Source organism: Enoplosus armatus, unplaced genomic scaffold (genome assembly GCF_043641665.1).
Source record: "Enoplosus armatus isolate fEnoArm2 unplaced genomic scaffold, fEnoArm2.hap1 Scaffold_77, whole genome shotgun sequence".
Classification (NCBI taxonomy): domain Eukaryota; kingdom Metazoa; phylum Chordata; class Actinopteri; order Centrarchiformes; family Enoplosidae; genus Enoplosus; species Enoplosus armatus.
Window position 1 is genome coordinate 1 of NW_027261269.1, and position 27510 is coordinate 27510.

Below are 27510 nucleotides of genomic sequence, written 5' to 3' on the forward strand. Positions count from 1 at the left end.
GCTGTTTTCTAAATATCTAAGTATGAATCCCTTTTAGGAGCATAAAGGAGTTTACCGGGTCAAACTAGTGGCAGAGGTAAGCCAGACACCGGAGGAGGAGGTGGTACCTCATGTTGTTCAGCTCATATCCCCCCCATTTCTGGGCAGGACGGTCCTCACAGCGGGACCTGCCAAGTTTGGGATGGACCTCACCAAGCAGGAGCACGGGGTGAGCTTCCAATGCGAAGATAATATGCTATACAGTATCTGCATCAAAGCTCCCAACAAGTCGTGTAGCTTTTATAAGAAACAGGTGTCTAATAATAACCAAACCAAAAAAGAAAAATGTCACAGTTGCAGATCTTTCCTGAACGGTGCAAACATTACCTGTTTTGTTTTACCTGCACTTCTCTTTATCTTTATTTAAGAAACATAACTTACAATAACACACTCAAACTCTTGTTCCACAGGTGAAGGGCAGCATAGTGAAAGCCTCCCCCCACACTGCATGTGGGCCAATAGATAACACAGTGGAGCTTAAAGGCAATATCGCTTTGGCACTGCGCGGTGACTGCATGTTCGCTGCAAAGGCTCGTCGGCTGCAGGAGGCAGGAGCCATAGGAGTCATCTTTATAGGTGAGGATGATTCCCAGAGGAGCTGAAACCACCTCAATGTTCACTACGCAGACGTTAGAATAACCAGCCAAATACTGAAGGCTCAAATGATTCCCTTATTCTCCTTCTCAGACCACCGTGAGGGAAGTAATAGCGAGGAAACTCCCCTCTTCCAGATGGTTGGAGATGGCGACTCCACTGAGGACATCACCCTGCCTTTGGTCTTCCTGTTCAGCCGTGAGGGTGCCGTGCTCACAGATGCTCTGGAGGAACATCACAATGTGGATGTGCTGCTGCTGCCCAAGGAGAGGCAGCTGGGACATGGTGAGGAACAGGGGGAGGAAGATTAAAGGCCATTAAAGGCTTTTTTTTCAAAAAAGCTAAATGATTCCCTAAAACAGCTGGGCACTGTAGATTTAAAAAGGAATATGTGAGTATAAATAAGTGTTTTGATGAAACGTATACTCACTTGGGGAAATGATGCATCACTACTGGATTTTTAGCATTCAAACTTGCACTGATTTTTCAGAATGCAAACTGCAAAATTACATCAAATCTTAGTTTCTCTCTCTGATCAAATCTCAATTCTTCTTTCTGTTCTTGTTCTAATTTTGCATGACATTGGCTCTCCCCCTCATTGTCCAGACAAGAAAGAAAAACCTGTAGGCATGAACATCAAACTCCGCCTAGCGGAGGAGGGGGAGTTGGAGGATGGAGCAGCAAGAGGGCCCACTTTGGAGTTCGTCTTGGAGAAAGAAGAGGTGCTTCTTAAGGAAGAAGACGAAGACGAGCTCAGAGGACAACGACAATCACAGCAGCAGCTCTGCACAGAGGCAGCAGGGAATGACAGAACTGAACCATGTTCAGCAGATTTATCTCAAACCCCAAACTCCAACAGTGGACCAGACACAAACCCTTGACCACTGCTGATCCTGAAGTTTTCCTAACGCTGATCCCTCGTCAGTTCCTGAATGGCATGTGCCTCAGAGCCCCTCACTGCCCTACATAGAGGCCTAACTGACCCAGCCTGCATGTTTACAACCGATGGAGGAGAGTCGAGCAGTGTGATGGCCACACTCCCATCCTGTCTTGACTTTGAAACCTAAAGATGGTTCGATATTTATTAGACGGAGAGTCTAAGTGGAGCTTTTATTCTGTCCAGTGCAGGTCTCTCTGAAATGAGGGATCTCATGAGACTAAACTAGGTAGTTAAAGGCTGAGAGCTGTAGGTTAAGCTGGCTGAGATGGTGCTACCCACACCTAGCCTGTAGTGTTGCTATTGTAGGCACATACAAGGTGTTCGTACTGATGATGACGTAGATCATTGACTAGACTTTAAAATTACCTCACCTTAGAGGAAAACATAGATAAGGCAAAATGTACTCAGCTAGGATTTTATGCAATGCAGTTTGTTTTTAATGTAGATTGCACCTTTTCATTTCAACAACTACTTAAATATCCAGTAATGGTGAATGGAGTATGACCTGGCCAGTCGGTGGAGTTAGCTACCTTAACTTCTCAGTAATATAATGTTGGCAGATGAAGGAGATGAACTGGGGCCAATTTGGAAAGTGTATTTTATTTTATACTAGTATGCAACTTCAGGGAATTTCAGAGTGAATGCAGTTCGCAAGGTTGACCCATTTTATGAAATGTTTGTGTGTGTTCTGCATTTCCTTTTTGCTATAATATGTGAGTGTGCGTGTGCGTGTGTGTGTATGTGTGCAAGGTGTGTAATAACTATAACCCAAGAAAGCATCTCTGCTAAAACATCATTGCTATTAGATGAAGATGAGATGTCTTCACAAAGTCATCACGCAAGGAGTTAAGTAAAAGGTCTGTACACGGTGGGTCCTTTGAAATTACGTTAGGATTTTTCAGGCCGTATGCTTCTTTTTCCAACCTATAAATAACTGTGTAATCTCTGTTAATTTAAGATTAATCATGACATCTTAAAAACATTGCAAAAATGCCCAAAGCTGGTTTTCTTCATGTAACGCTGGTTTAGTTCCAGATGCAGCATCACAGGTTGGTCTGCAGTCCCAGACTGCTATGCACTTTGAAACACGGGTATGATCGTTGACTCAAACAGAAATTACCATTCAGCCTGTCTTTGCATTTGTTTGTGTGTGTCACAACAAGTCATTTTTAATTGCATTTATCGTCCCATTTACATTGTGTAATGATGCAGTGTTTATATCCACCTTAAAATTTGAGGTTTTAAAAACAGAAAAAAATCTGTTATTTAGTGGCATCCTTTAAGATTTCTGGAGCGCAGCGAGGCTTTTGCTTCATCTAAAATGGTAACAGTCAAACTGGAAAGCCCAATTGAATCCTGTACAAATACTGGATGCATTTTCTGGAAGCATTTTGGGATCGAGTTCTGTTGTTTCTTTTGTCTGACAGACTTAAATGTACCTGCTGTTAGTGTCTCTCACTCTCTACACAAACTAAACCATGTTCTGGGCATTCTTATGTGTAATAACTTTATGCAACAATTCAGAAAGATGCATAATCCGTTTGTTCATATTTGCTTACTTCATTCTCACTAATAATTTGTTGCATGATTTTTGTCTTTTGTGGTACATGAAATGTGAGTTTGTGTGGGGGGAAAAAACACTTCTTGTGCCAGAGTATGTTTTCTTTTATGTTTGTACAGTGGACCTTTTCCTGATGCTGCTGAGTTCATTTCAAATAATATTCCAACATGGCATTTTATTTTGTTTGTTTAGCCTGTATGAGGCTTTGCCAACCGGTATACCTCAGGATTGTGTATGTTACTGTTAACACAGAGAACAAGACCATGGACAAGAAGAAGGGGGATTCTTTTCATTATTTTTCATGCTATTTAATTTGTGTTCAGCTGTTTTCTGAAAGTGCCAAAAGAGATGCATGACACGGCTCCTTCTCTGTATTTAGTTTCTGACTGTGAGCTGAGGCAGTCTCGTCAATAAATTTAAAATCACAGCTTCAAACCTATTTTACTTCTTTTTTTCCTGCATTACAGATTTTCATTACTCTGCCTTTTAAGCATCAGTGGCTTCTTCTGAACCATTTTGTCACTTGAGTCTGTAAGGACATATATTAAAATATATTTTAAATGATAGTTTTAATGCTATAGTGACATATTTAACTGATTCGCACCTACAGAGGAATGGACATTTCTTTTAAAGTAATCAAATCATCTTTCCTGGGAAGTACTCAGAGAGGAAACCTGAGGATTAATTGTGTCCAAAAAGCTTTTTGGTTTTGTTCTTTTGAAGAAGACCTTGAAAGCTTTTGTGCCATAGGGGCACAGCTACCACAGAATGGCACAATTACAAACGATGACCTGTATGATGACATCATTTATAATGACAGTGGTGATGCAGATAGGAGAAATGGCAGAACATTACACCACAAATTTGCAAATGAGTCACATACTGTTTTTGGATAGTATGGTGAAATTATAATCAAACAGTTCTGAGTGCTGGTAGTCATATAGTCTATAACATACATATTAAGTGCCTTCACATTCAGTGACAGATATTTCTCACATGATAATTGAGCCATGCTGTTTTTACAAAAATGTATAGTGCTAGTATTCAGGGCTGATCCGTATATATTCCACTTGGCTATTTTCATCTAAGGCTGGCCAGCTAAAGGGTTTTGTGTCTGCCCTGGTCACTGAGCTTTGTTTGGAGATGGTCTTTCAGCTCTAAGCAAACAAACAGGCAGGTCTGTCGCCAGCTGCCAGTCACCATTTGTCCTGTGTTTGGGAAAGAATAATGGAGTTAACTGGCAGACTGGACAACAATAGAAAAAAATGTTATACATTATATGTTTGTTTATTTGATGTGTATTCATACATCTTTAGACATGTCGTGTGGCATCATTTTACTGCACCTGCTACGTCCTACTAACTTGGGTAAACGTACATTATTTGCTCATTAACTTTATCCCTCAACCACTATCTTCATTGGGTTATCAATAGCCAATCCGCGTTGCTTAGTGGCAAATTAATTGATAAAATTGAACGAATGATTGGTTGACAAAGTCTAAACTCATCAGCATTAAAATAAGATTATCATTTTTATCAGCACATGCCGCTCTCGCGCACTGTGTAACCAAGCACATCATCTAATGTTATTTAAACCGGTTTTCTACGTCATCACGTACCTCCTGCGCTGTGCCCTGTTTCTAATCGCTCAGTAAACTGCTGCCTTCACGTGCTGTGGGAAACAGTGTCTTCCTGATTGTAAGAATTAGCAGAGGCATGTGGAGGTTATGATAAGGCCATAAAAGATTTTTGAAAAAAGTGGAAATTTCCATTGATGTATTAACTGTCATGGTGTGAGAGTGGAGACTATCTATATATCAAAAAGTGAAGTTCCAAGTAAATATTCAATAATAATTATGTGTTTATCTATTGTAGCCTATTTTGCAAGCATTAATTCTTACTCCAACTAACGTTTAGTTGTCGTGTTTGTCTTCAGCAGAAAAATAAATATAATATAAGACTGAATTTGATTGTCATCTTGATTCATATTTGCTTTCTGTGCATTAAAGTTCATTCTTGACATTGGACACTCATGGTCCACTAACTAGCTTTTTCTGGAGCTTTCAACCATATGCCACTGAAGTCTCAGTGGATGGACAACTGCTCAGTCGTCGCGCGGATGGCTTTGTCACCACTACTTGCTTCCATACTTGATGTCAAATGAGCTATCACCATGACAATTTAGAAAACTCCATTCTCCATTCTTCTCTCCATTAAGAAAACCGTGAGATGTGGCATAGCTAAACTAATAGTAGATTTTCTTAGTATAATTGTTTTTTCTCTTTAGTGGAAACAAACACTGGAGTGTACTCAGTGTGAGTGTGAGTGTACGCTACTGTATGTTTCAATCACAACAAATAAAAATGTAAACTTTGAACATGTTTATAGGGGATTGGAAAAACTAGATAATGTGGAAAAAACAAGTCTGCTGTCTGATCGGTGACACGTCGGAGTGTTGTTATTTGGGAGTTTATGAGGAGACCGTGAAGGCAGCATGTCAAACACACTCGCACATACACAAGCGCGCACACACACACACCCTCCTTCCCTGCCTGAAGCTCCGCTATCTTTAGCTCTGCCACGGATTACTGTGCGCAGTGTGTGGACAGACTGCACCCCGGTGCGACCTGTTCGACTCTGTGTATTTTGCGTTGAAGCTCTCTTGCACACAAAAAAAACCCTAAACAAAATATAAACAGAACAAAAGTGATGGGGGAATGACAACAACCTCCGTCCCCGTCTACGGTTCTCCGTCCCTGAGAAGACCCCAAGGATGCTGCTGCTCTCCAGCCCGCGGAACGGACGCCAGCGCCGGGCCTCGCTGCTGCCATTCGCCGTAGTCCTGCTGTACGTCGTCCCTGTCAGTGCTAGCCTTCCAGGTAAATTCACAACAACACAGAGCTAGCTAGCACCAGACGGACTTATCCGCGATAGTGTAAAGCTCATTTACAATTACCCCGGGATTGTCTGTCTCATCAATAACCGTTACTGGGGCATCTTTAACTGCCGAGCTCGTGTCAAACAGCAAGGCAGTGTTTTTTTTATCTGAAGAGGACTTTTTAAACTCACCGAGTGCAGCGTTATAGAGAGACACGTGTGTTTTTATTTACTTTTTATTGTTGTTTATGGTGTTGCTGATTAAGTAGCTTGCTAGTATGGGATATCCCATGAGTTCAGATGGCCGTTTTGGACAGGTTAGACAAGTATGTGTACGTCTTAGAGAGTGAGAGAGGAGCACAGGGAAAAGAAATTCAAAAATTCCCTTCCTTGTTAGGTTACTCAGTGCATTTCCTTGTAGGCTCATTGTGTTTTCTTAATATCACACTTAAATAGCCCAAATGTAAAGGAGTAATTTAATAGGCGATTTATGTGGAAATAGTCGTATATTCTTATACTGTGATATAGAGCTGCATATTTGATTATTTATAAATTTATGTAGTATTGCTTTGATTAGATTAAATAGTATAGAATATCTCGGATAATAATAATAATAATGGAAAATACCTATCACAGCGTCATTTTAAAGGCAATACTGCGAACTTAATCTGAGCAGTAGCCACAATGTTTGGAAAAGGAGCAAAGCAAGCAAATATTTGTACTTTTTGTATAAATTAACTGTAACTGAACAAAACAGTTATCAAAACAGGAATTTATTAATTCAACTTTTCTCAGTTGAGTAACTGGTTTATCTGGAAACTGGTTTGAGCACTGTTTTAGATGCTTTCGATTGTGTGTGTGTGCATGTGTGTGTGAGATGGGTCTCCACACAGTGATGATTGCTGTTGACATGTGCAGGGGAGATAATCTGCTTCTCAGCTTTTAACACAGAAACCCTGTGAGAGAGCCACCAGCTGGACTCTCACATGTAATTTGTAGCCTTTATCTGAGGGACACACACACATACACACTGAACATTTACGGCCTTGGCCTGGACACAGACTTGTGGGAACTGATAGGTTTTAATATATATTTTTTATCTAGTGGTTCACTCCAGCCCACTGAAGTCTGTGCATTGAAATCAAAAGGGTGTGTTGCTTCATTTTGCTTGTTCACAGCAAAGAGGATGGAAAGGATGTGACGCAGTGTCAGCTGTTGTTTCTCTCCTGTAGGGAAAATGTGAAAAGTCCAGTGATTTTCCATTATCCATCTTCACACAAATCAAAATTCTACCAAGGCGAATGTCATTATTTCCTTTCTCAAGTGCTGAAAAACAAAACTGCGGTAAAAAGCTGGTTTGGTAACATAGAGAAATTTCCCAGTGTCAGAATGAAATCATCATTTTGAATAAGATGGAGACTGACGAAGCTGTTATTACACTGTGGCCTCCAATGTGTGTCAGAAAAGAATAGTATGTTTGGTGTCATCAGCAGTCGTAGGATTTTGTCAGTGTGGTGCACGATGTGCTTTCAACACCTGTTACATTTGAATGCAGCTTGTTCATAACAATGTGTGACAGTGTGTCAGTATGTGGGCTATTGTTTGGCGTTGTTGTGTTGAAATACAGAGACGAGGCGAAGTGATAAATTATTTCACTCTGTGACTCCACAGGCACTTATTAAGTAAATGGCATTTAAAGATTGTTAGATATACTCAAAAAGCACATTCAGTATTTACAGCAAGGTTTCAGGATGATTTTGAGTGTGACAACAGCATGAAGTGTATTAATCAGGTGGTTGATTCAGCAAACACCGACACATCATCATGTGTAAATATGGCAGAAAGCTTTCACAGAACATTTTTCGTTTTTCGGGATGGAAGTGGTCCAAAAGTTTTACCTTAACATGTAGAATTTGTTGTGTAATTCCCGGCTCATTGGGACACGTTGAATTAGTAGCATCAGAAAAGTCACATTTTTCACTGGGGAAAAAAACAATTGATTTGGATGTTCTTACTGCTCTAATTTTAGCGTTTCACTGTGGAAACATCACCTTCACTTCTCAATATTCTAGTTCAGCCTGATCATTGTTGTGCTGCCACGTTTAAATGGCAGGTTTGTCATTCACCAAACCCACATAGAATTGGTGTGATTATTATTCAGCCACTGCCTCTGGCCTTTTCTTCCACCAGGATTAAGGTTTAACGATTCATATCTTCAGTGTCACACACACAGCCACTGGCCTCTGTGTTTTCAATCACACCCTGCAGCAAAATTAGTCATCTGTGTTGTAGTGGGGATCGAGAACCATGAAAAGTCAGGGGGAAGGACACACGCACACTGCCAGGGGACACAAAGACCACTGAGTCGATGACTGGGTTCATACGTAATGATTAGTATCCTCATATGACTGGAGATTAAGAGCAGTTTACGTAGGTTTGTATGCAATTAACTGACCAGGTGTCTGCCTGGAATGAGGAACAAGGCCAGGGACTAACTCAAGCTTGAAAGGGGATTTTTTTAATGTGAGGTTACTTTAGTGGTACTTCCTGTAGACTGTGACACAAATGGTCATCTTTAATACTGGGTCAAATTAATATACACGCCTCCATTTTTTAAACCTTAGTCTGATATATATTGTATGTGGACTCCGTGCCTCCAGGAAGTAATGTAGAAAATGTTGTTTCAGGCGAGTAAGTGCTCCCTCTGGTTTTAAATGGATCTTTTTTGTAGCTTGTGTGGTCTTTGAGGGGAGTTGACATTATCAGCATTCACCAGTGAGAGAATGGGAAAATCACCACCCAATTATATGGTGGTAACCATCATACTGAAATTACACAACGGCCAGGAAAGACTTTTCGATATTATTGATCTGTTGAGATCCTTGTTGTCTTGGAGGTCTGAAAAATAAGCGGTCAGCCTTGGCTTCGCTGTGGTGGCTTCTTCAAACCACTGCTCTCTCTCTTTCTTTCTTTGCCCGACCATGTGCTGTTGGCCACCAGACCTCTTGTGGAAATGAGAGGACCACAATTAATCAACTTACAGAGCGCACACAGACATTTTATCAAGCCAGAGTCAGCACAGTTTAGCTGGAATGAATCAAGCTATGCTCCTCCAGTTTTACTACTACCCTTAACCTTAATTGTACAAACAGTTGTGTCCTTTATCAACCCAATCTTGTGATGAAAATGGACTAATCAGGAAGTAAACGATTTAATTTGTCAGCTGTTTTGCATGCACAGGTTTGCATTTGTGTGTAACCACTTCCTTACCAAGAATGTGCCTCTGTCTATGATGCCTGATTTAAATAGAAGCACCAATAATATCTGAAGCACGAGTATCAGTGACGACACACACATCACAGCAGGTGCTTTTGATAACAAGACACTGGGTAAAAAACAAAAGCTGTTCGCTAATGTAACCTAATTGTGAGCCAAAAGTGATTTACATCGGCCAATCCTGTTAAAGAAATACTCAGTAATTGAATTAGCTCTCAAAGTAATTAAATTGTTGCATCTCAGACTATTCTAACAACTGAACCAGCCAGTGGCCAACAAACACGATGACCACGAAAAAGGAAATGAAAAAAGACTAAATCACAGAGCTTTTTTGTGCCACCTACTTGCTGCCATTGTATAAATCCCTTGAACCTTTTTTCTGTTTGCTGCAGGGTGTGCTGCTCTGCTCCACTCTAATGATAATGACACAGTAATTATCCCCCGTGTAATGGGTTAGACTCGTCATTGTCTGAAGTTACAAGAGACATGGCTGCACCACGAGAGGAGAAAAACAAAGACTTGTTCTGCCTCGTTCTTCTACAAACTTGCATTCCATCGAGGATGAAAATCTTTGACTCTTTTTAATTCACTTCCTTTTCACCTTTATCTCTCTCTACTCACGTAACCATCTGTGTATTTCCTGCCTCAGCATTATGATGTGTCTGTGTCGTGTGTGCGTGCTTGCACGTCTGTTAAAAAGGTGTTAAGTCATGCTCCATTTTCCACCAAGAGTTGCAGAAAATCTTAAATGTCGGAGTCATTGCATGCAGATTATGGTGGGAAACCAGCACCTACACTACACTAATGTACTGAAACTGATAAGGTAGACCGTTTCCACGCATTTAGTCATCTAATTTAGGCTCAGAGATTTCTGACGCTGTTTTCTGAGAATTTAAGCTTTTTCCGATAAGAGTCAGAGATGACTAAATTGGATGTTGACTCTGAAACCTACATGTATGCTTTGTCAGCATTGAGCCAGGCGCAAAATCTGATCACAATTGTTTTTAATGCCTATGCAAAGCCGAGGAACTCATCCAAGGTGTACAAAATGAGCACATTTTTGTTATAATATGCTGTCCTTTGTTCTTTCTATACTAACAGTTCTTATTTCTTTTCCAAACAGTCCGTCACACATGCTTATTTCATGATCACACAATCAGTCTACCCCATTATAATTTTTTTTTGATGTTTTATTAAATTCAAAATAGGTTGTATTGGCATGGATATTGTGTGCAGTGCCCACTACTACACTAGCAATGGGTAATATGGATATCAAGGTATATGTAATTTTATTTCTTGATATCAATATATATTGTAACAATATTGAAACATTTCTGGAAAATCAATTAAGAATCTGTTTGTAGATCAAATAAACACACAAGATTTTTGTGTTGGGTTAATCCATTATGAACATTATTAAAATAGACACTTGAAAAATCAAGACACTTCATCACATTGATGCAAACATTATGTAAAAACAACTATTGGAAATATTAGAAAATGATTAACTGCGTTTGCGTCCAGTCTATACAACAAATCCCATATTTATGCCGATGATGAATGGCCAGTAAAAAACCTCTGATAATGACAGATTTATATTGTTTTATGGCTTACATATAGCATATCGTCATATTGCCTAATCCCAAGTCACAGCATACAGTAGCAGTGCTTGTCCCAGTTGATGCCAATGACAACAAAGCACTAGAAACAGGCTGCTTGGCATTTGTTTGTTTTTGTCATTTGTGAGTGAGGCATGGTGGTTAAACAGGAGCATAGCGGCATGGGTACACAAAAAGCCACACACACACTAACACGTAAGCACACATACACGCACTTTATCCATGTGGACATAAACAGCGTGGTTACATAGCAAGTGAAGAGCCCCAAGCAGAGCTCTTTAATGTTTCCACTTGATTTGGAGTGTTTTGGCTTACTTCCTGTCTGCCATCAGGATCAGGAAACACACACAATGGGAGCGTATGACCCCCCCTGGCCTACCCATTTCCCTACTTCCTCTCAAATCTCAATCTCCCTCTCACATACACGGACAGTCACATACACTTACAGATTGGGTGACATTTGTTGTATTGTATCTGTAGAACAGCTTGAAGGAGCACAAGTTTGCAGTGACATGAAAGTGTGCGCTCTGTGTGCATGTGTGTGCGTGTAGGTGTTTACCAGGCTGTGTGAGAATGCCTCTGTTTGCCTCCCAGTTCTTCCTGGCAGAGCTGCTGCTGAACACACCGCCTGGCAACAGCAGCAGCAGATGGTTAGGAAAGTCATTTTTCTCTTGTTCCAAGGACTACTTTCTGAGTCCCTGAGTTACATAATGTTTTTTCACACCTCCGCTGTCTTCACCGATACCAAACGACCTGAGCTGTAGGAACGTGTCTGGTTTTTGTTTTTTTATCCCCATCTCCCGGTCTGTCCCTCTTGTTTTTTTTATTTCTCTTCCTCTGTCTCCTTGATTGAGCTCTCTAATTAGCAGCAGCACTGTGTGGGAGGCATGTTGATGCCAGGCCACCTCCTATGGCGACTTGACATTCACTTCTGTGCCTCCTTTGTTATGCTGGCAAATAGATTTGAGCTGCTTTGTCATATGATTATAATGATGAGCATCTTTAGTGGTTTAGCTGTGTTTAGAAAAAGTGCCATTATGTAAGCGTGAGTTAGGTAAAATAATAAAAATGAGTCCTTTTTATCTACTGGCACACCAAAAGCATATTATTGCACTGTAGTTATAACAAAAAGGTTTTGATGCAACTGTTGATTAATGCAGTTTTTGATGTATGTGACCACAGCTCTTTCCTGATTTTCACACTCTTTGCGTTTTCTCACCCTCCTTTTCTCACCGTTGGCCTACCTCACACATTCATAATGAAGCACACACACAGCAGGTTTGTCTCTGCGTGTGTGTTCGTGTATATATGGGTGCTTGTGTGTGAGGAGAATAATTATCTGCATTCATGTGACTGCAATAGGTTCCACCGTATTAACTTTCTGCGTGATGAATAGCAGATGAAGTGCCGGCCAGAGGTGCTGAGATTCTAGCTTCATTATGATAAAGAGTGCACATTTTTAAAAATACAGAACACATTGCTTTCTTACCTTCATACCAGGGATTGAATGCCTCTTCCCTTTTTGTATTAGACGGCAGTGATTCATTGATGTGGCAGGACTGGCAGTTGAGACAAATGCATTAAATGGTTCAGCAATTAATCCACTGAGATACAGTCTCTTGATGGATTATCGCTGTATTATTGCACAAATGTCTCAGTATGTTCTCTTATTATATTGAGGCGTAGACGTGCCTTGCCTTTACTACAGACACTTTCACTCTAGAGCTATTCTCATACTGGCTGTCTGACACTGAAATGATAGCACACGTGAACATATTGATGTGTGTATTATATAAAAGTCTGAGACTAAAGCCTTTGTTCATCTGTGGAACTGAAAGCACTTCATAGTACAATGAATAAATGTAATGTATGACTAATTCCTGCAACTGTACAAAAAATCTCTTTCAAAAGAGTGACCCTGACAGACGTACTTGTAATGTGATGAAGTATGAAACATTAACGGGAGCAGTCGACAGTCTTTAGGTTACAATTTTGAACTAAATATCTGGACAAAATAGATGTGCGTGTGTGTTTCTACAGTGTTCTTTTGAAAGAAGGCTAAGAGTCGGTCATGCTAGCAGCGTTTTATAGTTTTGAGGCTATAGTGCACAGCTGTGCTTTCAGGTAAATGCTACCTTCAGCATTCTAACATGCTCACAGTGACAATGCTAACACACTTACCATTTACCATGTTCACTCACTTAGTGTGGCTTTTTAGCATGCTAGCATTTGTTAATTATTGGATACATTTTGACCTGCTGATGGCGCTAGATAAGAAGTCAGGGGATCATCAGAGTCTTTAGGCTTCATCATCGGAGAAACTTGAATATCTGTACAGAATTTCACGGCAAACTGAGCGACATTGCCATCCTAGAACAAATATATTTTCAAAGTGGTTTTTCCTCTTTAGTTGTATATGCTGTGATGTATCAGCTATAAGTATCACATTGTGAGTTACTCTTTGATTCCCAATCCTAATAACATGCACACATGCAAACAAATATCTGACAAATTTATTCTAAATTGGCCAATCTTCACAATGAAGAGATGTCAAGGAGTTTGAGACGTGAATGGGTTGTTTGATCTGTGACATGAGTGCAGTCATCTGCACCCTTGATCCTCAGACAGTTACTGGATCAAAGACTCGTTAAAAAAATGGGCGGTGGAATAATTTGGCAACAGGACTCATGGGTGAGGTGAGGAGGAACGAGAGGGGTTAGACAGGGAGAGGGAGATGATGACAGGAGGAGGTTTAAAGGTTTTTTTAGAGCAGGAGGGCAGGAGACATGATGCCTTGGCAGCATGTTTTGGAAGATACTCGCATGGTCCTGTGTCCTGAGCCTTGGCTTGGTATGGAGCAGAATTCAACACAGCAGAGACGTCTATATTTTTAATAAAATCTCTTAGATTGGCTTAGCACTAGTCAAACCAGTTTTAGTTAATACAGCTGTATAATTCCAGTAAATAATCGTCACAATTGAAAAGTAAATCAACTAGAGCTGAAATGATAAGTCAATTAATCACTTAGTTGATCAACAGAGAATTAACCAGCAAAATTAGGCAACAAAAGTGCCAAAAAACAAACAAACTGTTTTTTCTTTATGATAGTAAACTTAATATCTTCGGGTTGTGGACTGTTGGTTGAACAAAACAAGCAATTTGAAAAATGTCAGCTTGAGCTCTGGAAATTGTGATGGCCATTTTTCACAATTTTATGATGTTTTATAGACCTAACGATTTATGGAGAAAGCAATTAGCAGATCAATCGATAATGACAATAATCATTGCTTGAAGCACTAAAATCCGTTCGGTAATAAGGTGCCTTTTCCAATTTATTCGACGTCAACGTCTGTTCAAGCTAGTGAGAATCTCTTCTTCTTGGTCTACTTTGGACAACAGATGGATGTGAGAGATCTGGAATACTGTCATTGTTTTAAAATGTTGTGACCAGTCGTTGGACAACAACATTAGAATAAAGTCTGTAATTATAGTTTGTGTTTGGGAGTAAGAATGAAAGCTACCAGGTAGACGGAAAGGGGCTAAAGGGAATCTACAGGAGCTTACAAGAACAAGGGAAAACACTGATCCAGTCAGATTTTGAATTTGAGTGAATCAATTTTTTTTTGCATGAAGTCGTGCATGGTTTTATGGCATACACGTGCACACAGACACTTGCCCAAGAATTAATTCAATCCACTCACTCAGTGAAGTGACATAAACGGTACACACAAGGACAGAACAATCTATAGTATATTCTAGTGCTTTATTTTCTCTGAGGTCATGAGGGTCAAAGGAAATCAATAAGAACACGTGAAAAGATCCAACAAAGGTTTGATACCTGGAGGGAAATTAAAAAGAAGGCACGTGGCGTGTAAAAATAGAAAATAATTAAGAGTGAACAATCTTGGATGAAATCGGGAATGAGGGGGCTCTGCACATGAGCACGTTACACTTGCAGGGATGTGGAATAACTTGGCAACACAGCCAGAGCAGGTGATGCAGCAATTAAATGTAGAGATGACAGAGTTGTTGCTACGCAGTGGGAACAGAAAAAGACAGACTGAGACTTTAAACAACAACCATGTTTCACAAAAATGCTCGTGATCTCCCATCACCAACCACCTGCTCTTTCTGTGAGAAGAAAAGGAAAACAAAGCTTCTCAGATTACACCTGCGTCACTCCGCCACTCACTCCCTGAGGCAGACCAGTCACTGACATTAGAAGATGTGTGGACGTGTGTGTCCATGTCCCTGTGGTGCAGTTGTGATGAAGTGTAGACTTGTTAGAACGTGTGTGTGTGTGTGTGTGTGCGTTTGCATGGGTGTGTATGTGTAATGTATATTTTAGTATTTGTCTTGCTATCTGTGGTGTTTGCACACTTGTGGTGTTGTTGAGAGTTTGAGATTTTCATTAGTATTTGTTTTTCGTTTTAGTTAGTTTCCAGTAGTGTGGTTGAGTAGTGTAGATGTTTTTATCTTTATTGCAACAGGTATTGTGTAATACAAAAATTGAATTGGTAAATCTTTTTAAAATGTAGTTACAGTCCGTTTTCAGTGCATCATTAAGTAACCAATTACTCTCTGGCCTGCAGTATTAGTTTGTATATTTTACAGTTTACAGGATTTTTTAATTCATATAATGTATGAATGTACAAAAGGCAAGTGCCAGTCCTTTGCCCCTCTTCTATCTGCCCTTCATCTCTGCGACATTACCTGCCGTGTGCTCCAACTCTGTGATCCACATCTTTCCTGATATTACAGGCCTTGTTGCTATGGAAGTCATTGAGATTTCTCCCCGTAGCGATCTCCTGTCTCTGTGTAATTCTCTCCTCTTATGTAGCAGTTGAAAAAATCAGGTTAAGAAAGGAGGAATGACTGGACTGGATTAAAAACAAGAAGGTTTTTCAGTATTGTATTTTTTATTGTATCTCATAGCACTTTCTGATGTATCAATGCCACATCGCACAGGTAGTAATGAACACATTAATAAAAAAATGGAACTGTTTAGATCATTTAAATACGTATAAATAAGTATTAAAAATATTAAATCTTCTGTCCCATTGGCTACTGCAAATGAAGGACCCACCAAGCGCAAACTGTTTCTTTTCACATTTTTTCACAGCCCTGATCTGTCACCAATAGACATGAACAACCCTGATCTTTTAGCCCCATTATCCCTCACAAATACTGGGTTCATCCATTCTTTTCCTGCCTTATATCACCCCCCGCCAATATCAACACCCACTGTGCTGTTCACCTTTAGCTGGCCCGCTGTGCGGCTCTGCTGGGCTCATTATCCACTCCGATAGCGTCCCAGTACTCCACCTGCACTCTGCTACCAAACACAACCTTTCAGTGGCTCTGTGACCCACTTCTTCCTGTGTGTGTATCTGTGCTGTGTGTGTTTGTGTAAGTATCTAAATACGGTGTTTGGGCTCCGGTTTTGTGTCAAAATGGCAGTAATCAGGTCAGGTGGTGATTATCTAACCCGATTGCAGGCAGATCTGTGAGAGAGCAGCTAAATCACTCTGTACTTTGGTTTAACCTGACTCGAATTGCGAAACGGGTGGGGCTCACCACATTGCGACATGCAGAAAATGACTCAAAATGTACTTTTCTTACTGTCCAAACATTCTTGTCCTATCTGGCAAACCTCACCCATATGGACGCCATGATGAGGTTACAGCAAATGCTAAAAAGATGTGATGTAATTGTAATTTCTGAATGGAGCTGAAGAGCTGACACGTCCACTAATGAACCGAGTGTTGGTTATAAAGCTGAAGCATCTCTTATTGAGAGCATTTTTATAGTACTTCTTTCCACACACAGACTGTTATTTAACAGCCTCATTAAAAGCGTAATGTCTGCATCACAGCAGTGTGGTTGGGATACTAATGAAGCTGTCGCTGTCACTCTCTCACCCAGCTGGCAGTAAGTGCCCTCTCCATATAGACTGTGCCAGAGAGAGACGCCACTTCTGCAAGCCTGGCTCCTCCCACTGTGGCCCCTGCCTCTCTGCATTCGAGGAGAACGAGGAAGGACGCTGCGTGGTGAGGAAGAGGCACCATCAGCATGGTATGAAATTTAAAAAAACATGTCACACACACGCTCATTCAGCTTGGCATTCACTACAGCTGAAACTTAATATATACTTTTTCAGACATTTTTACTACTTTTACTGCTACGAGATTAATGTCTGGGAGGATGTCTGGGACCCTGCAGGCTAACATCTAATAAAACTATAAAGAAATGAGAAAGAGAACGGACTGACTTCTTTCTTTCTCTTTCTTTTATCTTTCACATCAGTGAATTAAGAGAGCACCTCTGGTTTTGTTTGGTAATTGGGTATTCTTCACTATTTTCTGACATTTTTTATAGACAAAGCGATTAATCGAGAAACAAACACAACCTCAATGCCTGCTTAAGTTTTAAATGAGTTGCAACAATCGCTTGACTATGGTTAGAATCAAATTACTGACTCACTGCCACTCTGTCTCTGTTTTCTTTAACATCTTCACTCCACATTCATTCTTTGTCACTGCCTCTTTTCTTTTCAGTTGACCTCTGTATCTTGTTGCCCATGTCTCTCTTCCACTCCACCTCTTTTTCTCAATTGCCTATTGATTCCATGCTCTCCTTCCCCTCCCCTGCCAATCTTAGTGTGATGTCTTTATTCCTTTTCCCTTTCAGTATCTCATGTATCTCCTCCAATCCTGTCTACGTCCTTGTTGTGGTCCTTGCTCTCTCTCCTTCTCCCATCCATATCTCTGACAACTGTGGTGCAGTCTGATCCTCTGTGTTTTTTAATCCGCCTCTGCCCCCGCTATGTCTGCATCCCACACACACACACACACACACACATACACTTACATGCACCGCCCTGCACTGGCGGCTTTAATCACTTAGATGACATGCCTCTCTCTCTCTCTCTCTCCCTCTTGCCCTTCATCTCCATCACTGAATCTAATGTCATTCAATGAAAGAGCCAAGCTGCGAAAATAAATCTTATTTTTCTGATTTCCACACTGCTGGCACGCACACCATGTTTCAAGACGGTACTGCAGAAATCAGAAAGAGAAATGGAAACATGTCGTTTATATTTAAGCGGCACTGGCTTGCCTCTGCACGAATGTGTGTGTGTGTGTGTGTGTGTGTGTGTGTATTTATGTCAGATGGCGGGCACGTGTGTGTTCTCTGCAGGATTAATAATTTAGATGGGTCTGCGGCAGGAGAGGATACAGTACAAACTTGGCTCAAATTATTGGCGGCAGCATCAGAGAGAGAGGTAAACATGAGAGGAAGATGAGTGTGAGGATGTGTTGGAGAGAAAAGGTCACATCATGCAGAAAAAGAGAGCACACTCATATGATGATAAGGTCTGGTCAGTTATTAGTATTTGGATGTTATGTGTGATGCTGTGTGTGTGGTGTTGTGAATCCAGCACACTGTATGTCTCAGCTAAGCTCCCTAAAGTGGTTACATAAACCCCAGAGAGACCATAGAACACAGTGATCCGGATGGGAGACTGACTGTCTCTTTTTCACACTCACGTGCTCACATGCATATGCACACAAACGCACACAAAATGTTGAAATGAACCGATGAAATTACTACAATTTCACTCCTAAATATACCATATTTGGTTTATCTGGTTTGTCAGGGGCCGCGCACATCCCTTAATGCATCAAAACACAATAAAGAGCTGCTGCGTTGGTAGTTTGGCAGCATTACTGACAAATTACACCTCTGAAGTCACTCTGTTGTCACTTCAGAGGAAATATGATGGCTTTTCAGGACTAAACAACTGATTATCTAAAATTTTAGTATGCTTGCTAAAGCACGAAAAATGAAATACTGACGCATGATTCGCCTGCATCCCCATTATAAGTCAGTTTGTTCTCTCTGATTCCTTTTATCTGTCTCATGCACACACATACACACTTGTGCTCATAACTAAACCTTTGTTTTGTCAGCAAGCACAGTTTGCGTCAGAAAATGGACCAATTTATTCTTCCAGTTACTAACTTCAGTCGTACCAAACCACATCTCATTATCATCGTCATCAAGCTGACTCACAGGCTCTGCAGCGTGGACATTTTAGCTTTTGAGCTTTTTTAAGGTTACACTTTTGAGAGAAATTGATGCTGCGATTTTATGTGTGTCAGAAAAAAAATGCATAATTCCAAGTCTGCATGCACAAGAGTGGCAGGATGCAACTATGTCCTTGGAACAGAAGAGACTGAAGAGCAGTCCGTCTGTTCCAGGTCGTCCTCGTCTTACACCACCCAGGATCCCACCTCGTCACTCTCCCCCTGCTTTGCCTTCTCTGGCTGCCTGCAGCTGGTCGCATCACATTCAAAGACCCGAGAGCAGTGTGTGAGGCTACTATAGCTGCTGCTGTAAGGCTACAACCACACTATGGCCTCTACACTGCCTCTGCTGGCTGCTTAAAAGGGCTGTCGGCTAATAAGATGTAGGGGTCTTGGTTGATCAGTGGTACGTTAGCCATTTTTTATGGTCTAGTTGTCATACATTACAGACTTACACATTCACTATAATATTCACAAATATGCGTTGGCCTTTAATAACCATTGGATTTTTAGATATCCATCTGAATGAGAAAATACTGGAATTATTTGTCAATTAAATCAACCAGTCGTCTATCAAAGAAATTGTCTGACTACAGTATTACTCTACTAAATAATTACTGTTGGCAGGGCTAGTATTTAGTTCCCTTTTCCCTGTACTGTCATGGTTCTTACTCACTATGGGTGGGATTATCCTCCTGTTCCAGTCACTGCAGTAGCACTACATCTTTTACTGTAATGTAAACTGATGTTCCTCTTTCTTACTTCCTCTCCACTAAATCACACTCCCATTCCCACTCCCCACACTTTCATATCTTGCATGCAAAATTATTATATCAGCCTCTCTGTCATACATTATTATACCTCTGTGGCCTTGCACTTGTTGCTCTGTTCCTGTAGTTTGCCTGTAAATTGCAAGAATTATTATTATTATTATTATTATTATTCTGCTGTTGTAATCACTGGAAATCACTATGTATGGAGACTAAAATAATATAAAATAAGACAAATATTTCACATTCTCAATTCAGAGAGGATGAGGCAGGCAGCACTTTTTATTGTAAGTAGGACCTGCTTCTATTTGACATGGAGGCGTGCACTGCCATTGGTAAACATACAGTATGCCTCGCAGCCTCGTCCTTTGTTCAGAAGATGTACCAGCAGACTGTGAATGTTATGTATTCTTTATGTGTAGTTAAATCATGTATGTGCAAAAGGCAGGGCTGTCTCCATGTAGCCCGATGTCCTCATATAGCTCTTTCTCTAAATTGGATTCTGTTTGATCCCCCTTTTTGTGAATGCGTGTTTATATTTTTTTATGCGATATATATAATTGAGAAGTCAACAAACTATAAAAACCAAGACACACCAACAGCTGTTGGAGTGGCTCAGCAACATGCAACATGAACAAATATCCTGCAGCAGTTTGCTTTGGTAACACGAAGTTAGATCACTTAACTGGTGGAGAACAAAACTACAGTTTTAGTTTGCTAACAATGCAATAAACATTGTTTTACACCCTTTCAGTTATAGAGTGAATTGCTAACAAGGCACACTGCAGTTAACCGAATGAAATGAATAGTACCACCATCTGATATCGCTACTGTTTTATGTAAAAGTGACATTTATTTATATACAGATTTATTTGATGTTAATCCCACCATTTCCACAAATACCACTATTCCACTTTGTACAACTAATCAGTCAAATAGCTTCATCATAACATTTTTTGTAGATTTTTACAATTAGTAAAAACAGTCACACATTGTAACTGCGTGATGTGATGTAAATGTTTATAATGTTAAGCCAGACCATCAATCTCTGGAATGTTGTAGCTAATACTTTACATTTTGAGTAGGCAGTGGCCACCAGGACCTACACTTTCAGCCCAACATAGACCGCCTATCAGCAAGGAAAGCAACAGCAGCAACGGTTCAGACCTGCTGATGTAGTCATGTGGAGACAAGGAAAGTGATTGCTTCTGCAATTTAGATGTTATCGACACTTGCGGTCAATGATCGCTCAAGTTGAGAAAAAGAAATAAAGGAGACAGACGGAAACATAAATACGGCTATCTGTGAATGAACTGAAGCTGTTATTTCACTACGGCAGATTTCTTTTATGTTTTAACATTGTGCGTTGACTTTGACTGTATTGTAGAAATTAAGAGGCTCTGAAGTGTTTATAATACGGGCAGTTGTTTAAATAAAGGGGTACATTTTTTTCTGTGGTTTATTGCAGACTTGGATATTTTTCCATTGCTAGGTGTATTTGTGTTTTTAACAAGATGGGTGAAAGACAGGTGGGGCTGTTTATTGAAGGTTAGAACATTTCCTGTATTGACTCAAAGCTCTGCAGTCAGCTGTAACTAACTACTTATTGCAGGTGGGTGACTACCTGTCAAAATTATAAGGTACACCACCTTTCCAACTTAAGATTTCACTGGCAAAATTATATTTTAACTATGTGCCACTCCCTAATAAGTAATAAATCTGAATCTGATCTGAAACTAGCAGGGTCCGTTTTGTATTTTGTTAGCTGTCAAGTCCGTGAAGAGTCCTGGTTTCAGAGAATTTGAGAATGAACTATCAGTCATTCAGACCCACATCCCTCTGTCGTCTCACAAACGCCACATATTAAATTGCCCACTAGAGGGCAGCAGGACACACTGAGTATAAATCAATAATCAATGGGCAGAACTGAGGACATGGAGGCACTGTGAGTCTCAGTTACAACCTCCCCTTCTACTTCTAGGAACATGGTGACATATCAAAGGTTTAGTAGTTTGATAGTTCGTTGTTGCACTAAAATGATCAGATGATCAAATGATTGAAGTTCATTGACACAATATCAATCATATAAAAGATTGATGATTGAAGATAGAAGTAACAATTTGTCTAGTCATCACTTTGGGCTCGCTCTGGTAACTTGTGGTGGACATTTTCATCAAAATAATACACAAAATAAAAAATATATAGTTGCTGAATGTAACAAGATGATTTAACCCCAGACCAATGCGCCAGATGTTGCTAATGATCTCCCGTGCAACGCTTCCTTTGTGTTGGTATGTCAGGTAATATTGTCACCACAGAGTAATTAATACAAATACAAAAGTCTCATCTCACAGCATTTTGATTTTTCAGAGGTGAGGGTTATTTTCCAGTGTTGGGATATACTGTATAATTACATCACAGTACATTTGTCCATCTCCACACAAATATAGGCCAAAAATTTGGAAATAAAGTGACGAGATCTGTGAAATCAGTCCGATTTAGAGTTACTTAACAAGGACAAGGGGGGCAGGAAGGGATTTGTGTGTGTGTGTGTGTGTGTGTGTGTGTGTGTGTGTGTGTGTGTGTGTGTGTGTGTGTGATGATGAAATGTGAATGTTTTTTAAGTGAGAAAATAGAACAGCACAGATGTGTGTGACCCTCCATCCCTGTTGAGCTGTTTACTGTTTGTTTGTTGTACCTAACCACCCCCTGGGTGCCTCAAGAGGTTATGGGTCATTATCAAGCCAGTGACAAAACTCTCTTACACAAGGAGAGGTGTGTGTGCTTAGCCAGCGTGTGACAAACCACACACATACACACTCTTACATACACTTTTTTTTATCAACTTCAGCCTCATTGGGGTCCTCAGAATTTCCCTATGAATAAATACTGCTCATCTGTTTTTTAACCATTTCCCTGGAGACTTTAAATCAGTCCACACCAATCCCACCAGAAATCCCACCAATAAATCTCTCATCTGTTTTTTGAGTCTCCTCTGAAATTTAAACCTGCATTACCACACACTCCTGGCGAGCACACAGGCACGGTTGGAGCTCTCAACCACCTGCAAAGTACAGATGGTGCATCCCGCCTCCACAGACACCTGCTATGGAGTGCACTAAATGGCCATTAGTGGAGGGGGTAAGAAAAAAACAAAGCAGGCAGTGAAAGTGCTGGCATGTCATATCATACACATTAGCTCAGCCAGATGGCTGGCCTTCTGGAGTGAAAGTGACACTGTAATCATTCATGTAATGTAGGTGGTTGTGATAATATGTAATAACACATTTGTTTAGCTACATTTACACTGCTGCACTGGTCATTTATTTTTTCGCACTGGTTTTCACATGGATGTTATGCAAGACAACTGTACCTGTATCGGCCCAGGATGCTGAATGGATGATGTCATGCTAAATTAGCTTTTTATACAAGCACCTTTTAGCTTTTTTGTGCTTTTTGTAATCTCAACTTCTTTTCTCATGACTCTCTTCCTCTCCAGTTTGGAGTGCAAATACCTATAATTTGATATTTGATATATTGCATCGTAACTTTATAGAGGGAAATAGCACTTTGATCACCTCCATTAGCAGTGAGCTATGGGATCCATTGTGAATATAGCAACTGAAGCCCAGTAAAGCTCCTGCATCCCCCCCCCCCCCCCCCCGGCCACACACACACACTATCGGCCCTGGTCGCCCTGGAGACCTCAGCAGCACTGCAGGAATGTGGTTCACTGTCTGGCCGTAAGGGCTGTTAACAACAGTTTAGTATTGTCTCCTTTTTTTTATCGGCCCACAAACAAACAACACACACAGACACACTCCCTGTCTGTCACTTCAGAGGCAAGACGCTGAAAAACACATGTAAAGGATGGGGGACCGGCATGTATTCATGCCTAAACCATATGTGTGTGTGCTCTCTGTCTCTCCCTTACACAATAGTTACACATTACATTACAGCCATGAAAGTGTTCAAGCTTCAAACTAATTAATACTGTTTGTAGATTGTGGTTAAATATTTGTTGCAACCTCAGCCATGGATGTTTTGCCCTGGTAGCTGTGCTTGTGATGCATATGAAGTCACTGTCAGTGGCTACTAACTGATTTGTATGTTATGTGTATGAATGAAGGTGCTTTGTTTATATTAAGAAGCCTTTACTATCACTGTGTGTGGTACAACATGCAATCTGCATTTCCTGATGCTTTTTTAATTTTATTAATTAATTAATAATGTTGCCGGTTTAATTAATGTAAAAGTTAATGAGTGAAACTTTTGAATCTTGTCTGTTCTTCAGGCAAAGTGGCTTTCTACCCTGACCTGGATGAAGAGATTGATTACCTTCACTCTGTCATTGAAAAACAGGAAGTGACAGAGATCAAACCACCAAAAAAGCAATCCAAACATCCTGGTAAGAACCCTGAGCGCTATAATGAGACAGAAATACACTTCCTGTTTTGAGTTTCAGGACTGTTCTTCTATTATAGAGTGTGATACAGGATTTAATTTTCTACCTACATGTCCTCGAATTGACAATAATCTCCATCAGATATTGATCACGACTCTGTTGCCGTTTGTGTCTTCTCACTTTCTCCAGCTGCCGTCACCCCCCAGATAGATGTGAAAAAAAGCAAGATGGATGCCTCCAAACACAAACAGAAAGGACAGAGTCGTCTCTCAGATGAAGCCCTGCGTGCCACCACCACAGCCCCCGGCCCTGTAGTCTCTGCCCTTCGTAACACACCGACCCCCCAGCCCAGGGCCACTGGAGCTGAGGCCCGAGCTGGTCCAGTAGCTGTGCCAGCATCCAGGAATGACAAAATTATTGTCAGTGAGTGTGATTTTATGTCCTTGACACAATAACACAGCGATAGTAAGAGAGCAGATGCCTATAGCAGTCTTAAAAGGCTACTACTACTACTACTTTCACTAAAATGTGGGTAATTTTGTCAGCCTCGTTTTTTTTGTCAAGCGGTTTTCAGTCTGCTGCCTGGATGTTTGCCAGCAAGATTTTATCATGTTAGTTCTCCATTTGTCCCAACAGAACAGTTCATTCTTCTCACTGAGTTCATTGCTTTTATGTTGCATATCATTTTACCCAAGATGACTATAACAACTCTTGTAAAGCAAATGAGCTAAGATGTAATTATATTTAACACCCATAAGAAATTTCTCAGCAGGTTCGCTCGATCGCTCATTATTTACTCCTTAACCTGCTCTCTTCCCCTTTATTTTCCTCTGTCTTTGGTATCAACCTGCAGTTATGATCTCGCTATGTGTGGTGGTGGGCACTGTGGCAGTGATCCTGGCAACGGTCTGTTACGTCAAGTAAGTCTGAATGCGTACATCCATAAGCAACGCAAGAAAAAGCTAAATGTGGTCTTTTTGTTGTCGAGTAAAGAACATTAAATACTAAACACAAAAACCAATCTGAGTTTGTATTACTGAGTTTTAAATGCATAATAAACCACATTAAGTCAATCTTTGATGCTCATAAATTAATAAAAACAACAAAAACTGCTCTTTGAGCACACTTGAGCATTGTTGGTTAATTTAGTAACTTGACAGAGTTTTTGGGTCATTTTTTGACTTTGACCCTTAAAATCAAAGCCTACTTCCATTTGCTGTTCATGTATCATCAGCTGATGTATAGGATGTTATAATGCCAGAGGCAGATAACAACCCTCAGTATTGCAGCAGACTAAAGACTCACGTTACCCCCCACAGGATACAGAAGGAATCCCGTCTCGCTGAGAAGGTCGACTACCCTGCATTCGGAGGGGCAGGTGTGCCTGCTGCCGCCAACAACGGTAGCTCGGTAAGCACACAGCACTTCCTTCACCTAACAGCTATTGTTACAGTTTGCTTTGTTTCCATTTCTCACTTCTTCTTTGTTAACCACAAGATGCATCACTGTGCACAGTTTTCAGATGTATCATCTACGCTTCCTTCTTTTTCCTCAGATGGGAGATAAGACTCTGGCCCAAAGTGCCCAAATGTATCACTACCAGCATCAAAAACAGCAGATGCTCTCAGTGGGAAAGTAAGTTTTGTTTTTCTACACTCTCTCTCTGCCACTCCCTCTCTTTCCCTTTTTCCCCTCATATCGTTAGGCAGACTTTCAACCACATCCTCTGACCTTGTTACCTCTTAGTCTCAACTCAAGTGTCGGTTTTTTTTCTCCCTCTGCAGTCACAAACCTGAACAGAAAGTCCATGACACAGAGGTTACGTCAGATGAGGAAGAAGTGGGGGGAGACTTCACAGTATACGAGTGCCCGGGACTTGCACCGGTGGGTAGACAGAGACATACACACAAAACTAATAATTTCTTATGTTGTTTTATGACTGAAAATGCATTTTTCTTACCTCCTCGGCAGACTGGAGAGATGGAAGTGAAGAACCCTCTGTTTGATGACTCGACTTTACATTATCAGGGGAATCACAAATGAATGCTGAACACTTTACACACACACACACACACACACACACACACAAGCCATTTCTCTGGAAGGAACACACTGCATGCATAGAATTGAGCATTCTGGCTGATGAGGTGATAAAAATGATTGTTTTCTTCTTGGCCCTTTACTATATCCGTCCTTGAGTACGGCTTTTAATACTACAAATGTATGTTGGGTTCCTTGTTAATTTATTTCTGTCACTGTTTCGGAGCATTCCTGTCTTTTGAGGTTTTCAGAGTCCTCCTACACATGTCCCTATAGGTGTTTTGTCCTGTTTAACTGTTAAACACTTAGGTTAACATTATATCCTCCACCTTTCTGATTTTCCATCCCTTTTGCAGCTATTTCCAAAGAATGTGATACAATAGCAGACAAGTGTACAACACAGACACACACACATAGATAAGCTGAGAAACAGGTGCCCCCCCCACCCTGTTTTGTCATGCATAGCTTGTGGCTAAACCACATTCCTAACAGATACCCAGGAAATACATAAAAATCAGATCTCTGTGATAACTCTGTGGAAACTCCCTATCACAACATGAGGTTTAGCATTGAAAATGTTGCCATTGCTGTTGTTTATTTTATTTCTTGTTCATATAAGCTCCACATAAAGATTTTAAGATTATAGAATATAAATATATATGGAAATGAAGTACTTGATGACGTCTGTTTGCATGGTTTGACTGTACTGTGTTTGAATCATGGCAATGCTTTGATGAACTATTCTGCCTCCTGTATGTATGCATCCTGTTGTTGGAGGAGGAATGTACAGTAAAAGTGACTTCTGAGCACTTGAATTTAAGTTTTGAAGACAGACTATATGATGGATGTGTAGATGGTAAATATCACTATCTTGTATTGTCCCTCTTTCCTCTCTGTCCTCTTGTCAGTCCCAAGTCAAACTCGTGCTGCAAAATGTACATACAAAGAGTGAAAGTGTTCACTTTTTATATATATATTTGTACATGCAGACCAAGGATTGGAATTAAAACTTTTTACCAGATGTGAAAATGACTTTGTTTCGCCTTTTCCTTTGGTGCTCTTTATTGGTGAAATGACAGGAAATGGGGGAGAGAGATGCAACAAAGGTCCAAACGTTGGACTTTGCAGTTCATGGTCAGTGTCTTAACTGAGTGGGAGGTGTGCCATAAGAATATTAGATGGCTGTTTTGTATATTCTGATTTAAAAATCAAGTTAAAATAAAACAAAGAAAAAGAAACAGTAAGATGTTTTATGTGTGATAAAAGCAATGGAAAAAATGTTGCCAACTGTGTTCATATT

The 27510-nt window shown here is 40.4% G+C and overlaps 2 protein-coding genes across 2 annotated transcripts; both read left to right on the plus strand.

The window, feature by feature from the left end:
* The first annotated feature begins 523 nt into the window (after positions 1-523).
* On the plus strand, positions 524-1514 carry LOC139307316 (ER degradation-enhancing alpha-mannosidase-like protein 3). The gene is made up of 3 exons (XM_070931132.1): positions 524-615; positions 727-918; positions 1240-1514. Exons 1-3 carry the CDS (start codon positions 555-557, stop codon positions 1512-1514), a joined length of 528 nt encoding a protein of 175 aa, XP_070787233.1. The 5' UTR covers positions 524-554.
* A 4208-nt stretch (positions 1515-5722) lies between these two features.
* On the plus strand, positions 5723-27239 carry LOC139307315 (neural proliferation differentiation and control protein 1-like). Its single transcript, XM_070931131.1, has 9 exons — positions 5723-6012; positions 16831-16980; positions 24060-24173; positions 24360-24593; positions 25024-25090; positions 25490-25580; positions 25726-25805; positions 25955-26054; positions 26142-27239. Exons 1-9 carry the CDS (start codon positions 5907-5909, stop codon positions 26211-26213), a joined length of 1014 nt encoding a protein of 337 aa, XP_070787232.1. The 5' UTR covers positions 5723-5906; the 3' UTR covers positions 26214-27239.
* Positions 27240-27510: the final 271 nt, after the last annotated feature.

Bases quoted from the DNA above. Each gene is read 5' to 3' on its own strand.
- LOC139307315 (XM_070931131.1), top strand. From the start codon at position 5,907: ATGCTGCTGCTCTCCAGCCCGCGGAACGGACGCCAGCGCCGGGCCTCG. The intron at 6,013-16,830 runs GTAAATTCACAA...TCTCTCACCCAG, and splicing joins TGTCAGTGCTAGCCTTCCAG to CTGGCAGTAAGTGCCCTCTC. The intron at 16,981-24,059 runs GTATGAAATTTA...TCTGTTCTTCAG, and splicing joins GAAGAGGCACCATCAGCATG to GCAAAGTGGCTTTCTACCCT.
- LOC139307316 (XM_070931132.1), top strand. From the start codon at position 555: ATGTTCGCTGCAAAGGCTCGTCGGCTGCAGGAGGCAGGAGCCATAGGA. The intron at 616-726 runs GTGAGGATGATT...TCTCCTTCTCAG, and splicing joins CATAGGAGTCATCTTTATAG to ACCACCGTGAGGGAAGTAAT. The intron at 919-1,239 runs GTGAGGAACAGG...CTCATTGTCCAG, and splicing joins GGAGAGGCAGCTGGGACATG to ACAAGAAAGAAAAACCTGTA.